At 38.5% G+C, this 17807-nt stretch overlaps 1 protein-coding gene across 7 annotated transcripts in view; it reads right to left on the reverse strand.

Annotated features, from left to right (window-relative positions):
- The window catches only part of LOC123361996 (amyloid beta precursor protein), a 322259-nt gene that overhangs the window by 119944 nt on the left and 184508 nt on the right, over positions 1–17807 (reverse strand). For 5 of the 7 annotated variants that reach the window (XM_045002225.1, XM_045002222.1, XM_045002226.1 and 2 more), the window contains exon 7: positions 10357–10524. The exons of the other annotated variants lie outside the window; for them this stretch is intronic. In XM_045002225.1, coding sequence (XP_044858160.1) covers positions 10357–10524 — 168 coding nt within the window. The remainder of the gene's footprint in view (positions 1–10356; positions 10525–17807) is intronic. 7 annotated transcript variants of the gene reach the window in all.

Here is a 17807-nt window from a genome sequence, read left to right on the forward strand (position 1 = left end):
CTCCTCAGTGAATGGATGCAGAGTATCTTTGTCTGCCCTGTCATATACTGAATCAGTCTTTTGCCTTTATTCACAGACAGGGTGATCTCTGTCTGTTATGGTGTTCCTTTTTACCTGTATGTGGTTTTGATTATTTGCAATTTGATTATTTGCAATTACCACCTCTGAAATGCAAAAAAAAAAAAGCACTCCCCGACAAGGCAAGCCCACCGCAACCCCTACCCCCAACCACAATGCAACTCCGCAACACCTGTACCCTTCAACAGCTACTTACACAGTATCGAGAGAGATAACACAGAGATAAAATGATGTTATCAATCTTCTTTCTTAAACTGCAAAAGTGGGAACAATGCAGCATCTTTAGCTGGACACAGAAACTTTTGACTTTAGATATCCCTGTGTATTGTGATGATAATGCAAATCTTTAGATCCACATAAAAAAATCCCCCGGCAGATTAAATAATTTTTCTGGCAACTGGCAAATCCATAAAAATATTGCTCAGGCCTGTCAAATACCAGCCAAATGGTAATCCTAGTTTGGGGATGGGGCAAGGGTAGGCAACTGAACAATACATTAGATAATCAGCCAGGCAAGGTGGGGTGACCACTCCCTCCCACTTGAATGGGTCATGACCAAGACACATGGTTACCAGGTGACTAACTTTTACTCCAAGACCATAAAGGCATTATTATATAATTACAATAGTTACAGTATTCCTTAAATACTACCAGTACATAATCGCAATGATTATGAGCACAGATAAGTTACAAGCTTTCAGTAGAGACTTCACTAGCTACCCTTTATGGATAAATACCATGACAACAGTGTAATAGGTGTAGTGAGTTTGTCAGGTCTGAGACAGAGCTGCTTACAGAGCACAATGAACCCTTTGCCAGTTAGCCCCAATGGGCCTCTGCACCACAGGCTCTGGCCATGACCAGGGCTCCTAGGCACTAAAGTACTACAAATAATAATAATATTAATAAAAAAGTGGCTATACTGGGAAGGGAATTAAGGAAAGAAAAATTGCCCCAATTTAGGGAAAAAATGGTAAAATACAAAATCCTCCCTCACTTGTGCTAAATACCTTGAGATTACTACTAAGAAGGGAAGGATGCAGAAGTACTTCAAGCATTTACCTCCTGCCAAAGTAATAAAGGATGGACGAACCCCTATAAAAGTATCTTTGATCTCTTATACAGGAAAATAAATTCTTATTTGCAGAAAATTTCCAGGCAAACTAAATTACTGATCAGAATCCGAGAAGCTTCTATTTGTTCTAGCCATGAAACTTGGCCAAAGTCAATTCCTACAAGTTGTAAAGGATGTTGTTAAAATCACTAACGTCTGAATCTACCATTAGATCAAACTCTTGCCATAACATTATGCGTGTTCACTTCTTTGTACTGTTGCTATTGTGAATACTACTAATCCATCCATTGCGCATTCTAAAGTCAAAAAATCTGAATCAGTTTTGAAGTGAAGTTTCATACCCTATGCCCATTCCATATATGAACAAGCCACAAGCCCTACTTATATTATTATAGTTTTAAGTGGCTTGTTCCATGTACACTGATAACTTATACTCAATAAGTCAACTGTGACTAAACAGCCATGGCAGGTAATATACATAAAAATAAATGTATGGATAAGATTCATTGGAGGACAAATCTCGAATAATTACAACAGAGAGACCTACATTCTTGTAATTGTTCCTGAGTCTCATCTTGCTAAAACTGGCATCAACTTCATCAAGACACGTGTCCTGTCTGTTTCCCGTGCCAGAGAAACAGAAGTCAGCAGCGTCAGGCAATCCACACAGGAGAGAGAACTGCCTCAGAAGACTTTTCTTAAGCTAACCCCCAGAGCTAGTTTGACCCCTCTCTTAAGAGTAGAGAGAGTGCCTAGGTAAGAAAATAGCTCTTGGTAGATTATACCTGGGGACTGGTTTAATATATATTTGTAATAAATTCACTTGTGTATTTTATTCATTCAAATTGAAGACTTCACACTCACAAGGGGGAGCACGGAGCTGCAATGTCAAGCTTAGATTCATTTATAAAAACTGTTAGGTTTTAGGGATTTAAAATTTTAGCGCTGGACTTCTATACCTTAAATTACGCCCTCGGGAATGCTATGGTGAGTTAAGGCTGCAGCTGGCTTACTGTGATGAATCTTTCCCATCACATTCTGTATTGTCAGAAAGGCACTTCTTGGATGGTGCAACTTGCAAGCTCTGCTGCTTTTATACAGCTATAGTCCTGCCAATTACCCTATAAAACTCAAGAACAGTGAAAGGGCAATGCCATCCAGGGCAGATAAATGTGTTCTTGCTCATTTGCTTGTTTTCTGCCCTCAAGCCTGTTACCCGACCTCCATCTGTCTGGAGCACTCATCTGATAAATAAGATGGAAAGAGCCATTTAGTTCTTTAACTAAAAATTACATATATTTTGCCCACTCTGTTTACACAAATGCAGCAAAATATTTCAACTCCTTACTGCTAAATATACTCTGGATGCTGACATGGACATTTAGCTGTCAAAACATTTTACTACCTGTTAATTAGAGGGATGTCAAAAGATCCAAAACAAACAGCAAATGGATCAAGAAATTTACTGAGAACAGAAAATTATGGTAGTGCTGTTTTACAGGTTTTCAGCATTTATTCTTGAAAGATTACAATGTGTGTTATATTTGAAGACATATTAAACCAGATACTACATAGCACTGTGATGTGATGTAACACAATTTTCTTGAAGTTTCACTAAGGAGCATGAATTCAAAGTGTTTTAAGAAATACGCTCTTGTCAACAGACACTGATGGTTTGATGCCAGTTTTGAAATCAATGTGAAATTAGCCTATGAGAAGAGTAACAGATTAAGACATACATGTTAGACTATCTACATCTTGTGCATAATAGCATAGTAGATTTGAAAATAAAATACTTTGGTTTATATTGTATTTTAATTATTCAACAGATGTTCCTTAAAATAAAATTAGGGCCCTACCAAATTCACGTGAAATATGGTCTCCCCCCATGAAATCTGGTCTTTTGTGTATTTTTACCCTATCCTATACAGATTTAATGGGGGAGGCCAGCGTTTCTCAAATTGGAGGTCCTGACCCAAAATGGGGAATCACAAGGTTATTTCAGGGGCAGCACGGTATTGCCACCCTTGCTTCTGTGCTGACTTCAGAGCTGGGCAGCTGGAGAGTGGCGGCTATTGGCCAGGCACCTGGCTCTGAAGGCAGCGCCCCACCAGCAGCAGCACAAGAAGCAGGTGTGGCAATACCATACCATGCCACCCTTACTCCTGCACTGTGCAATACCGCAACCCCCCTACAATAACCTTTGTGATCCCCTGACAACTCCTTTTTCGGTCAGGACCCCTACAATTACACCATGACATTTCAGATTTTAATAGCTGAAATAATGAAATTTACTATTTTAAAAATCCTGTGACCGTGAAATTGACCAGAATGGACCGTGAATTTGGACGTTATTTATTTTAATTTTCCCTGCTTCAGATTACAATTTAAAGCCAAAATATATGCCACTTACTAAATACAGTTACTGCTTAAATTGATGTAGATTTAGCAAGTTGATTAATTTTACTATTTTCAATATATATTGGGGGGACGTTATTCAATTTACACTCCACCCAAAATCCCATAGTGACTGGATGTTTCTTCTAAAATGTATAGCAACTGAACAGTTAATGTTGACAATCAAAATGGTCATCATTAGGCTTTAGAAGTTACACAACTGAAATGAATGAGATAGCTGGGCAAGTTCCATTGTTTTGGCAGTCTTAGCAGCCCAGCCCAGGAGCTAGATTTTTTCCTTTTCAAATGATATGTTAAATTCTTTAGAAATTGATGGTGTCACCAGAAAAATGATACTGAGGTGTATTGCTGAATACGCCTAAATTGTTGGTATGCCAATTCTTGAAATGGGACTTAGGATGTCCTAAGTCTCTCAGGCTCTTCTCAAAATGAAATTATCCAGAGTCTGAAAGAGAGTCTGCATTAAGCAAATCTTCACAGCAAGTAACGTTCTTTAATGGTAACTGGTGGGACCCTTCAGTTTAATTGAAAATGGATGATTCCTTTGCTAATGCTAATATTCAGCCTTGGTAAGACTGGTCAATGCTACTGGAGGTAAATATCAGTGGATATTTTCCCTAAGAAATAACATTTGACAGCTGACACCTACATTTTATTTAAGAAATAAAATCAGAAAACTGGTTTTTAGTGAGCAAGGAAACGTATATGTTAATGTGATCTTGACTCCCTTACGTCTTTGAACAAAGAAGATATGCAATGTATTAAAATTTCTCAAAACCTATTTTCAAAAAAAGAACAATTAGCAACAATAACAACATGGTTGTACAATATATATGTCATACATATTTGGCTTAAAATCAAGAACAAATGAAATATAGACCTAAGGATTTAACAATATTCTGAACTCACCAACTTGCAAATGCTGGAAGTACTGCAGGGGCCTGATAACAGCATGTTATATTTTATTCCATCTTTGTTAAAATAAGTTAAACCTAATGGAGAGGCAGAAGCCCCAAATCTGAAGTTCCTTGCCTTCGAGGAGTTGGGTCCAATTGTTAACGTTATTCAGAAAGGATATATATTAAATAAGTGTTTCTGTTGTAGTCTTAAGGACAGTTTAAACAAAGAAAATCTGAAATCAATAAACCAAATCCTATAACTGGTGAATTTATGGTATGATGAAAATATACAATTGGCTCCTTCAGAAATGGCTCCTCTGGTCTATTTTGACAATGGATATTCACATCAAGGTCATTTAATCTGAATTACTCATTTGACAGATCCTAATGGCTCCTCTGAAGTCACAATGGATACTAATATAGTGGAAATTTAAGTACTTAAACTTGCATTGTACAATGTGTATGTTTTGTATTGAACATCCTTAATAATGATCAATATGGAGGGTACACGTGATCTGGAAGGCTAAGAGGATTGGTGATTGGTATTTAAAACCTTTAGCCTCTAGGTTAATGGATCGATTCCAGCATAGTTCAGTGGTGAATGAAACCATGAGTTTTGCAATCTGAGCCCGTTCCCAGGAGACAAAAGTCTTTTTGACAAAACTCTGTACACTTGACAGACCAATGATATACAGAGAGGCTAAGGATTGGAAGAACATAGGTTGTCCTCTCAGATGAAGGCTAAGGGACATTAGCAGGCTCGTAGGGGGGGGAGGGGGGGAGGGAATGCTAGCCTTGCTCTATGGAGAGGGTGGCCCTGCACCTCTGCAAGTCCCACACAAGTTCTGTCAGTTTTGTCCTGTGTGGTCTTCTCTCCATTCAGACTTGTCCCATCTCAAGAGCTGCCATACATCCCGGCTTCTCAGTGAATCCTCATGTCCTTCTGACTCAGCCCTCCCCTGCACGTTGAAACAGGTTGATATGGAATCAAACTCACTGTGATTGAACAATGAGCCTAATGGATGCTTAGCTGAATAGGCAGGCAACTGCTGAGCAGTCTGCTTTGGCATCTGCATATATCCTACCCTGCACTAGAGATGAATTTTTACAGAACATTGGGGGAAAAAACAAAAACCTGTGCCTGGATGAGAATGAAGGACAGAGTAAATGAGTGAGTGTGCGTGAGTATAGCATAGAGAACACGGGGGAAATAGGAAGGTGAGAGTTAGAGAGGGAGAAAGAAAATGAGAGTAGATTGCAGGAGAGGGATGGGGAGGGAAGAATTGGGTACCCAAGTCTGAAAATCTGGTCACCCAACTGTGGATAACGAAATCAGACTTCAGTCTCTAGGGCTGTCAATTAGAGAACTTTCATGAGCAGTGAATTTACACACAGAAAAAGACAACGCACAACTGACCCTTATAAAACCTCAATTCTGAAATATTCCTCATTTTAAAAAACCTTCAGGCATCAAATCTGCATTATGGAATACCAGATTGGATTTTCTCCCTTTCTTTTCTCCCTCCCCACCAAAAAAAGCCTTCTCAGAACTCCCAAATGGGAATTCGCTGTCTTCATTGAACTAAAACCATATTATAAATAGAAACCCAGGAAAGCATGTGTCCATTATAACTCCATGTGGGTTTTTTTGGTTAAGAGAGAGAGAAAATTATTTTCCTAATGGATTGGATTTATTGATCAATTTATTTTAGATCAACACTGATTTCTCTCTCTTTCTTTTAAAGCACTGTGCAAAAATTGCTGGGTTAACCATTCTAGAGATACAAGCCTTTTATCCACAGAACAGGCAGAGTACAGACAACAATAGGAAAAACTCCTCCACGCTTTCCCCATCAATGAGGTGCAAACCTGATCTAACTGGACAAATCTGAGGGCGGAGGGTAGTCGCCAGTCCCATTTAATCCATGGCCTCCCTTCAAAGACCATGGACATGGTCACCAATTGTGTTGGTGGGCGTTCTATTATGTGGACACCTGCTCACTTGCAAATGGACTAGAGCCAACTCATTCCATTTAGTTCATGGAACAAGCAGACAGCTTTCTGCCATGATTGACCTGTGCTGGATTCTACCGGGTAACCTAGAGAGGAAAGGCTCCACATCCCATCACCAATACTCTGAGCTTGAATCCTACCATCTTTTTCAGATAGTCTCATAAAAGAGACCAAATATTCAAACATTTGCTCTTCAGTCATAGATGCCTCTTGGGTTGCTAAATGTTCAAACTCTACCCAAATATACATGATTATTTCAGGATATTATAGAAATAATTTTAAGATCACAGTACAGATTTAATTTATTTGCACTTTCAACCAACAACATCTTTCCCTGTACTCCAGTTGACAAGGTTGCTTAAACCAGAAATAAAAATTGTAATTAGAAGCTTTAGGTAAGAAACTAAGGCCCCATTCTGCAAGCTATGCCATATGGACAGACCTTGGCGGGCATAGAGCCCCAATGCAGTCAAAAGGGTTTGGACACATAGATCCACCTGCTTGCAAGACTGGTACCTACCACAACATTCTAAAGGCCTAAAGTGAAACATATGTTTATAGCAGTATTTTCCTGATCCCACAAAATCTCTCTGGTCTCACAGTAAGGCTGAGATGTGCAATGTTTACCATGAAAAGCTCAGCATTTGCCAAAAAGATGCCCATGTTATTTTTTACTCTAACTAGCAGGGGAAAGTGTGGAATCTCATATTTCACTATGTAGTAACTGCAGGCAAACAGTAATTAAAAAAAAAATAGAGATCAATGTAGGCAAGTTTCAAAATCCTCTGCTGAGTGACCGACCATACGACAAACCCACAACACGATTCCTACAGCCATTTTCAATTTGGATTTCACCTTTCTGCACATTAACTATGCAGAAGAAACTGATTAATGAACTTCTCCTGGCAAAGGCACTCAGATATCATGGTGGTAGATGCAATATCAGATTTAGACAGTGATTGGAGAAAGCTATACATTTTCTTTAACTTCCGTACTGCTACGGACAATCGACGCTCCTGGATTATCTCTAAACCTGTGCAGGTGAGTCAGGTTCATTCCTATCATGGTACCTCTCTCCTACTCAATAAACTAACTTTTTATAGTTATTTTTCTGCAACAAGACCCTTCCTCTACAGAGTCCCACAAGGCTCAGTTTCTCAGCTCTCTCCCTTGAACAATTTCTATCTTGGTCATCTCATCTTCAGACTTAACTGCCATTTAAACTGATGATATTTGACTGCATGTGTTGACCTATTTAATTATTCCTCCCTCTGTCCACCCTCTATGCCTGATCAAATAAAACCATAGTTCCATCTCTGCTACCTGAAGCTAAATGTTTCAAAGTTAGAAATACTTTTCTAGGCGAAAAGGAGCATACTCAACAGCAGAAGAGGATTAAGATTTATTGGAGCCCTGGGCACAGACAACATTTGGACCCCCCAACATACCCCCCTCACCATGTGGCCCTGCCCCATGCTCCTCCTCTTCTCCCCAAGGCCCCCCTCGCTACTCCCCCAGCCAGGTTAGAAGCCCGGAGCTGGGCCGTGGTAAATGCTGGCCAGAGAACCCGGGACACTGTGGGGAGCCCCAGACCCTCCATCTGCCCTAGGCGGCGCGCTCTGGGGGGAGTGGCGACATGGGCCGGGGGCTGCTCTTGGGCATCTTGGCCCCCTGTCCAGAGCAGGTGGAGGGTCTGGGACTCCCCACAGCAGCCTGGGCTTCCTGGGCAGCTCTTACCATGACTTGGCTCTGGCTTCTGGCCAGAGGGCGGGGCCTTGAGGGGAAGGAGGAGCAGGTGGCAGGGTCACAGTTCCAGTGCCCTTTGGGGGCAGCCCCCCACACCTACACAGGTTCTGGCGCTCCTGGAGCCCAAAGAAGAAATTCATCTGTGGTGGGAGAGGAGCACTGACAGAAGATGCTGCTAGTTACATGGGCTGCTTCTTTGAATTGGGCACCAGGTTGCAGTCATTGAACCCCACTGTGCATGGAAACATCCTGGCAGGGGTGTGGTCTGAATTAGACACCTTGCTGCAAATTAGCTTTCTCTGTCCTTGCCTTTCCCTGGCAGCTGAATGGTGTTGGCAGAGGGGATTTGCTCACTCTTTCTGTCCACCCATTGACATGGTAGTTTCTCTGCATGATGTCCATAATGCTGGGAGAGGCAAGCCCTGAGTTCCATCTCCCCTCCTCCCCACCCCCACATGGCAACTCTCCACGGGCTTCCCAAGTCCCAGCTTTCCCTGGCACCAGCATGGAACATACAAACACAAAACCACAAGCACATCACTCGTCCTCAGAGGACTCCATTAATGTCTTATTCAGTTCAGGACTCGGTTCAAAACTGCATTTTAATTATTTTTGATGAGTACTCTGAACTTGTTCCATCCTACACCATAATTCTTCTCTCTTTCTACTACTCCTATCCCACTTCTCTGGCACCTGCCTCCTCTATGTCCTTCCATACAATCTTGCCATTGCTGGTGTGGACTCCTCCTCTGCAGCTTTTATCTGAATCCCTCTCCAACTCCCCAAATGTTTTGAAAAACTCATCTGCAAAATCCCCTTTTCTTGCTTGCCTACACCTCATGCCACTCTCCACCCCTAAACTTACTCTCACACACTCTCACCTTTGTATTATTTAAAGCTTTTCTGGACACCATTCGTAGGATGTTCTACAAAATTAAATCATGGTGGGTTCCTGCTAGTCTGGCTGCACTGCTCTTTTCGTGTGAGCAGGCTGGATATTGAAATATGCAATCATTCTTGTATATTTCATTTGTAAACGAGGATATAATTCCTATGAATAAAGCAGACAAGGGGCTGTCCATAAATTATGGAACATATTGGGGGCAGAGAGTCCTTGATTTTGGATGTTTGTTTCAGTGTTACAAGGGGTAAGTGGGCCTTGAAAATTACCAAAACATATGTTCCATAATTTATGGACAGCCCCCAGGCAGAGGAAAAGGGACAGTACAAGAGGCTCACAGGTCAAAACACACCCAGATTAAATGTAATCTTTGATTTATTAGCTTCAGTATTCCCCAGTGGGGGACAGCAACGCTTCACAAACTGAAGACTCAAGAGCGAGTATTCCTTCTTCATGAAAGTTAATCATTAAAATATATGGTGTATTAAACATAAAATAGGTAGCAATTAATTCATATTAATGTGCATCATCACATTTGAAGACCTAAACCTCAAATGGCAAATCTGTTTCTTCTTTTCCTGTAGAAATATATATTTCCAAGTTACTTATTTACACACAAACTAACAACCAGCATCCAAAAGGAAGAAGTGAATGTTTAATACTTAAGTGTGGAAACAAATATCATGACATTTTGATTTGTTTGTGATGCTTTGATAAAAATAGGAACCCAAGTAAGGAAATACAACATAAAACAGCATTTTCATGGATCAGGTATTATAAAACTATTTTAACTCACTTAAAGCTTCACCAACAACTGGGTATAAATTTGGTTTTGAGGGTTTTTTTGCACATGCATAATACATGCATGAAGACAAACACAGACACAAATGTAAATACACTTTTACAGAAAGACCTACATGAGACACTGTAGCTGTAAACTGCCTTGTTGATAGAAATGTTAGGACAAAATTTTCATTCCCTAGTTGCAAGACTCTTGCATCTACAACATAGATTAAAGAAGTCATCCACTGTCATGCTGGATTAGAAAGACAGATATTAATGAGTAAACACACTCTATAGAACATGGGCAATTATAACATCTTGACAGAAATATGGTTAGTTGTAGCACAGGCCCATCCCAAGGATCAGAAAACAAATTTGTTACAAACAGCAGAGTCAGTGGCAAGAGAGAGAAAGACTGCTACAGGCTTGAGAGGTCCACTTACTGACGCTGCCACAGACTGCCATGCAGTATTCCTCAGAGTCAAAGTTGTTTCGGTTCCCACCACATCCGCCGTAAAAGAATGGTGCACACTTTCGTTCAGTCACATCATAGTACCAGCGGGAGATCATTGCTCGGCAAGGACCAGTCTCAGCTTGTTCAGAGCACACCTCTAATTATAGGAGATGTGGAGGAACTACATTTAGCATGAAAATGGTATTGTCTTACTTTTCATCTACACAAGTTTACTTACATGTTCTAACTCTTGCACATTAGCTACAAAATGGATGTATCAAGGAAGCATCTTTCTCTTTCACAAAGCAATTCAATTACTATACGTTAACTCTCTATCTATAAATAGTGTCTAAAACAATGTATTCTCATCTGGATTAACACAACTAAATCCCTCCTGCTCTACACACAATTTTTGTACTTGTATATCTATTTTGGGTAGTGGCGTGATTATTTACTGAAAGAGTTATACTGGTATAGCCCCTAGTGTGGACATAGTTATACTGGATAAAGTTGTCTTATGGTTCCCCATCTCTTATCGGTATCCACATGAGGGATGTTGTATCACTATAACTATACTGGTACAGTTAAAGCAGTACAACCTTTGTGTGTGGACAAGCCCTTAATTAGAGTTTGGCCCATGAGGAAGTTTGAATAATTGTCTTAGGAAAAACTCTTGATGGCAGGAAACATCTACACATCAAACTATTAAAAAATACATCTAAAATACTGAGATTTCTTGGCTTGAAAAGAGGATCTATATAAATGATACAGGGAGTAAAATTCCTTCCATACACATACACAATCATTTTGGTTGAAACTCCCTCACGTTTAGAGGCTCAGCGCAAGGCTTATATACCACTTAAATCCACTAAAGCTCTCAAAATAAGATTTAAATGGTGCGCCGGCTTTGTGAAGAGGGCTGATTTTCCTCCTTACTTAACATATCAGATGACAGTACGAAATCTGTGTTGAACATATATCATGATTTGTGTTTCTCAGTTTTCAGTGGGAGCTAGACCAGTCACTGCATTTGCATTGAAACTCAACGGGAAATCTGTGGGGAACTGAGTTGTACAAATTAAGATCAAAGAATAAAAAGTGAATGCAGGAACTCTGTCCTTAAATTGGAATTCAGCCCATTACCTGGGTACATATATAACCCTTTACCAATAATGTTCCAAACAGGAAAAACAGCGTTCACATTCAGCATGCTGTATATCATTTGCAAAATTGTAGAACATGAAACACCAGTACTTCCCCCTCTATGCTTCCATCAGACATGGGTTCAAAATAATGGCAGATAACTGGTAACTTATCTACAACTATTTCTGACATTACTTCACAAGTCTTAATTTTGTGGAAGGTTGACTCCTTACTACTGAAATGGGGTCTCCCTCTTGGTCACCTCAACACTTGCTAGTGTATGTAGCACTGGAAATCTCCACACGCTCATCACCCCTAAGAGGCTCTCACTGGCATTAGCCCAGATTTGGGGAGTCTCATTGGCTGCTTCACAGCCTCTTTCCTGCTAGGCTGTTTGGTTCATCTCTGTTTAGCATATAACCCTTCCCATCTCTTTTCTGCAGCATGCATTTTATATCAAATTACTGTCAGTAATCAACATGTGTACATTTACATCAATAATTATTTACTGTAAAACATTTATGATTGATCCAACACAAAGCTTTACATATACACATCAACAGTGTATTAGGCACTTACACAGTTTAGTTTGTAGAAATGAATGAAATAAGTTATGGTAGAGGAGAGTTAGCTTCTTACTTTTAAAATCCCGGACAGGTGTCATTAATAGTACACAGGGTTTTCCATACCAGTTACTCTTGCTTGATTTTTATGTAACATAGTTATAGTCAACACACAAAGTAACTTTGCCTGGCTTTCAATACATGGAGGAACCCCACAAATTTAATTTAAAAAATTAATCACTGGTAGAGTGATTGACGTTAAAGAAACAGGTATAATCACGAACAGGTTTACTGAAAGAATACCAAATTTCAAGAACACAGGGCCTCAGCAATTTGTTGTTCTTTTAAAAACTAATTCAGTAAATGCAACTGTCGGTCAACCTCAACAGATAAAGAAGTAAATGCCTTCTAGGATTCCCTTGATACATCTAAATTTTGTTATGAAGGGTAAGTTATTTTATCATTTTATATTTCACACACTCTTATCAGTATGTGAAAGTTCCATAGACTCACTTTAGTATTTCCTTTTTAATCTCTGGGCTTGTCTCCACTTACCGCGGCGATCGATCCACTGGGTCAATTTAGCGGATCTAATGAAGACCTGCCAAATCGACTGCCGATTGCTCTCCCATCGAACCAGCACAGTGTAGGTACCGCAGTAAGTCGACCTAAGGTACGTCGATTCCAGCTATGTTATCCATGGAGCTGGAGTTGTATAACTTAGGTCAACTTAGCCCAACAGTGTAGATCTGCCCTTGCTCTCTAAGGCAGGTTGATCCCCTGGAAAGTGGAGACAATCCCTAAATGTCTCACACACAGGAACAAGAAAAACAATGACTTTTAGTATCCTATTTTTGCTACCTACAGAATGTGGAAAAAAAGAAGATGATAACCCATCAGTGAAATAATGGCAATGATAATCAGGAATCAAATCTTGGGGCGCTACAGATATTTATACATAGTAAGCATTCATTTGACTGGCACTAAAAAAAAGTACCATTGAGTTTAAGAGTTAATCTTTAGGAGCCTTGCAGTAGAATCGGTTTGCATGAAAATGGAAAATACAGCCCTTTAAAGAGTGACTACTTAATCATGAAATTAAATCAGACTCCCTACTTGAACTTAATGCAGGGCTAGAAGCCATGCCTTCCTTTCCCCTCCCCATGGCGAAGTTGGTGCTACCATAGAGCAAAATCCCCCTCTCAGATCTACATCGTAGGTCTTGACACCATGCATGGATGGTGTTCCATTGCCAGGAGACTGGAATATCAGAACATAGATCTGCTGTGTGGGGATGAGAGGAGAATTGAACACCTAGAGATTAATAACAATGCAGAATACAAATATGGGGCTAGATTGTCACTTTATGACTGGCCATGATCAAGGCAGCAGACTGTAATTTAGAGTCAATATCCCTCTTGGTCTCCCCTCTGCTTATCCTTGTCATCTGTACTGGGATGGAAGAAGAGTAGCCTTCCCTCCCTTGCTGAAACCCATGGTACACATAATCCTTGTAAGACAGTAAGGTGGTGCCTTAGAACCTAAGTCTCTTGAATGGGTGCAGAGAGCTAGTGAAGATTTATCCCATCATCTGAGCATAATGGTACACTCTCAGTTAGCAGCAGAGAAGACATATTGCACAATCATGTCATTTAGAATTAAAAATATTCTTTGCATTCAATTCCCACCCCCCCAAAATACAAAGGAAGGCTCACTAGTTAGGCCACACTGGGAACAAATTATCTGTGATAACTAGAAAAATTAAATTACACTGTGGCAAAATGCTAACTTTCATCTTTTAATCTTGTTTCTGAGAACTGATTAAGAACTGAAGCAATTCTTTGCCTTTGGCTGCAAGAAAGCAAGGCTAATTAAAGAGAGAGTTTTTGTGTAGTGCTTGTTATAGCTAAGATTTCTGAACAGTTCAAGTTCTAACCTGCTGTTTTCACATGCTCACACTTTCTCAAACAATCCACCTTTGGTACTCAAAATTTCCAATGTGTTGTTGTTGCCCAGAAATGAGGGTTTCTTGTTGCTAACCCCTCCAGAAAATTTGTGCTAAATGTTTAAAACTCAAATTTTTTACTTCTAATGGGCAGGAAATGATTTATGTTTCCTATTTGACAAAATTGCCATACTTTTTCTACACAAGTAACTAAAAAACAGCTGAACTTTTAATATACTCGGTAAATCTCTCTCTCACTGATATCTCCATAACAGTTTTTTAAATGACTAGATAATGAAGTTATTGATTGAAAAGCAGCTACTGAACTGGCACAGTAAAACATTTTGAGTGATCAAATTTAGAAGCATACACTTTTCAAACATTTGGACTTTTGGATTTACAGCTGCTTATACCAAGCTATTTAATAAGTGCTCATTGATCAATGTGTCAGTAATAGAGCTAGTTGCAACTTTTGTGGGAAAAGTTTTCATACTTTAAAATTCTCTGTACGTTTTTCATATGAAAAAATGTTCATATTATATTTTCCTATGAAAAATCTTTCAAAATTACAATTTCCCCATGGGAAATGACAATTTTTGTTTTGACCTTTTTAATTAAAATGTTGTTTCATTTTTGTTTTTTGAAACTGAAAAACTGACACAAAATAATACCTAGCACTTAACAGTTAATAGTAATACCTAGCTTTATTACAAAAGAAATAAGTATGATTTTGCTCACTTTACAGAAATTTTAAGTTACATTTTTAAGTTGAAATAAAATTTACATTTTGGCTTCATTTCAATATGTTAATTTGAAACAAATGTTTCTGGTTTTCTTTTTTCAAAATGGTTTGAAACTTTGTGGGAAAACCAAAATTTTTCAACTGAAAAATTTCAAATGAAATTTCTCATAGGAAAACATTCACTTTTCTGACCAGTTCACCTTAAGGGCCTATTCCACCTTAAACGTTTTAAAGATGACTTAACAGGATCTGAGCACACTGAAATGTGGGTGTAGCCTGTTTCACTCTTTAAAAAAATCTAGGGAATGAAATCTAAAGAAATACAGTGGATATTTTCAAAGACAAAAATGGGAATTAGATAACCAACAGGCTTCCAGGGGAGCGAAATTTCTAACTCCACTTAGTGCCTTTGGAAATCTCAAAGATCCATACAATTAAATTAATTAACAATCAGGAAAAGTAAAGTCAAGGTTCCATAACTTTGCTCTATTGTAACTATCCAGCATTTTCCAATATTTTTCCTATGACATCAACACTTTGACCTTCTACAGCACCTTCCATCTGAGAATCCCAACGCTCTTCTTTAGAGATATGTAAAATTCACCCTAAGAATAGCCCTATGATGCAGCCAAGTCACAGTTTCATAGTGAAGTTAGGTGACTTGCACCCAGAAAGTATTTGACAGAGAAAGGGAATAAAACCCAAATCTCCTGACTCCCAATACTATGCTTTATCTCCAAGACTATCCTCTGAATGTTCAGCTTCATATTACTATTTATGTCATAAAATGGAAAATGCATACAATAAAATATGCCACAGTGTTTGATAAAGACAAGTTATTGCAGATAGACTCATAATATTTAAACTGCTTGTATTTCAGTGGCTATCTGTGCAACCTTTATGTTGTATTCATGTAGACCCAGATTCAGCAAAGCACTTTAGCATGGGCTTAAAATTAAATGCATGCTTAAGCACTCTGGTGAGTAGGGATTTGCTTAAGCATGTGTTTGATGAACTGAGGCTGTAATTTTTTGTATTTTTATAAGGTGTAAAATAAATTTTATAATCTATATTCCACTATAAAACTGCAATGTAGATGATTAATGTAACAAAATGGGCAAAAGAATCAAATCGCCCTAGCAAATGTATCATCAAAGTGTCTGCTCAACATCATTAGGCACTACAATTTAGGATTCCAATCAGTACTTTGGCCATTCCCTTAATTTGGATTATTTGTACACCTCTATCATGGATGTACCAACATATACATCAGGAGCATTACTTTCCAGTATGTAACTACTTCAGAGATACAGAACTATGTTTTCAATAAAATTTACTCCTTTGTTGATTTTGTTTGTACTTACACTTTCCTTAGTCAAAAATCGACTGTTCTACTATGTGGATTATTCCCAAGGGAATATTTAAAGAAGAAATTGTTCATTTTGAATATATGCCTGAAACCAGCAGCCAAATTTTAATTTGAACGTTCACAGACAAAAACTAATTACCTAAGAGGTTTTTGGAATTCGGCAGAAGGCAGCTGTGGAGCTGGCACCAGCTCTGGGAATAAAGCCTATGTATTAGCTATGCAACAGCACTGATATTTTCTAGAGAGATTTTTTTTTTAAAAGGCTGAACGATTAGTTGTAAATGCAATGCCAAAGAATAATTCTTTAAAAGAGTTAAATACCTTAAAATTGCAATTGCCAGTTAAGATTTAATCTCTCTCTCTAATGTTGACGTGGAGCCTACTCGCAGGGAATAATTGGGGCATAAATAAAATATAGTTGTATACTGTGCCTAAAATACAAAGCCTTCTAATTCCAGTGTATAAGAAATGAATAAAACATATTTTCATTTTATTTATGTGAAGAGAACTTCATTCAGAACCAAGATGTCAAATGGCAAAAGAAAGGAAAGCTTGAACGTAAGACTAGATCAACAAAATTCCACATTCTATGTATGTTTTAGAAGAGAGGCAGCTTTCCCGTAACACTATGATTTTATTAACATAGCAGACACATTGACTGAGAAGGTTAGCACAGAAATGCATTTCACTCATCCAAAAGACTTATCCCCACAGATGATGATAATGTAGGATAATATTAAACAGATTAGTAAATAAAACCAAAGCTTTAGATTGTTACAGTTTCAGTACATTAAAATGATATTTTCTGTTGGAGAATCAGATTAGCAGAGGACAGAATTCAATAAGTATAGCACAGATCATAATGAAATTTTCATCCTTATGTAAAACAGCAGAACTACGCTATAAAGTATTCCAATATGTTTGTCCTTGGCCCAGAATTTTAATTAAAAAACATGTTCTTTTATGATTCAGCAGTCCTGGCTAATAGTGAAAAAGATTTCATTTGATGTAAGACAACTTAAAGATGTCCTTTTATGGAGGGACAAGTGAATTTTGAATCAAAACAATTAAATTCATAGTTGTACTAATCAAAATGTACCAATACATGGTTCTCTATAACCAAGGCTAGACTGAGCGTATTAACATTCGTAAGAGTAAGGAAAATCACAGATGCTTTTTGTCAATTGACAGAAAGATAGTTATAACATTGGACACTATTGTACAAATGTCTAGGTATTTTCTTAAAATGCAATATGAGCGTCTATTATCTCTTTTCAAATTCTTTTACCCAAGCAGGCGACCAATCAAGTTCACCCTAAGTTAGGAGAAGAAAAACATAAAACGTTCTGATGCTTAAACCAAGGTAATAACATTTCACAGAAGAAAAGAAGGAAAAGCAATTAAGTCAGTGTGGGCTAAAGCAGAACTGATTTTGAACAAGGCATTAATACTCCAATACTATATCAAAGCCTGCAATAGACAGGACCAGCACTTCCCTATAACAAGCTAAATAACTTGCCTTGTAATAGGTAGCAACTGTCACTGAATGGATTGGAAGAATCTATGAAATGTATAAGGGAATAGCAAACAAGATACGGTAAAGAAATAAGGCTAACAGCTGCCATACCTAATGTATGTCACTTCTCTTTTGCTGGAAAGCTGGCTCAGATTCCCATGT

The sequence above is a fragment of the Mauremys mutica genome, chromosome 1, assembly GCF_020497125.1.
Source record: "Mauremys mutica isolate MM-2020 ecotype Southern chromosome 1, ASM2049712v1, whole genome shotgun sequence".
Lineage (NCBI taxonomy): Eukaryota > Metazoa > Chordata > Testudines > Geoemydidae > Mauremys > Mauremys mutica.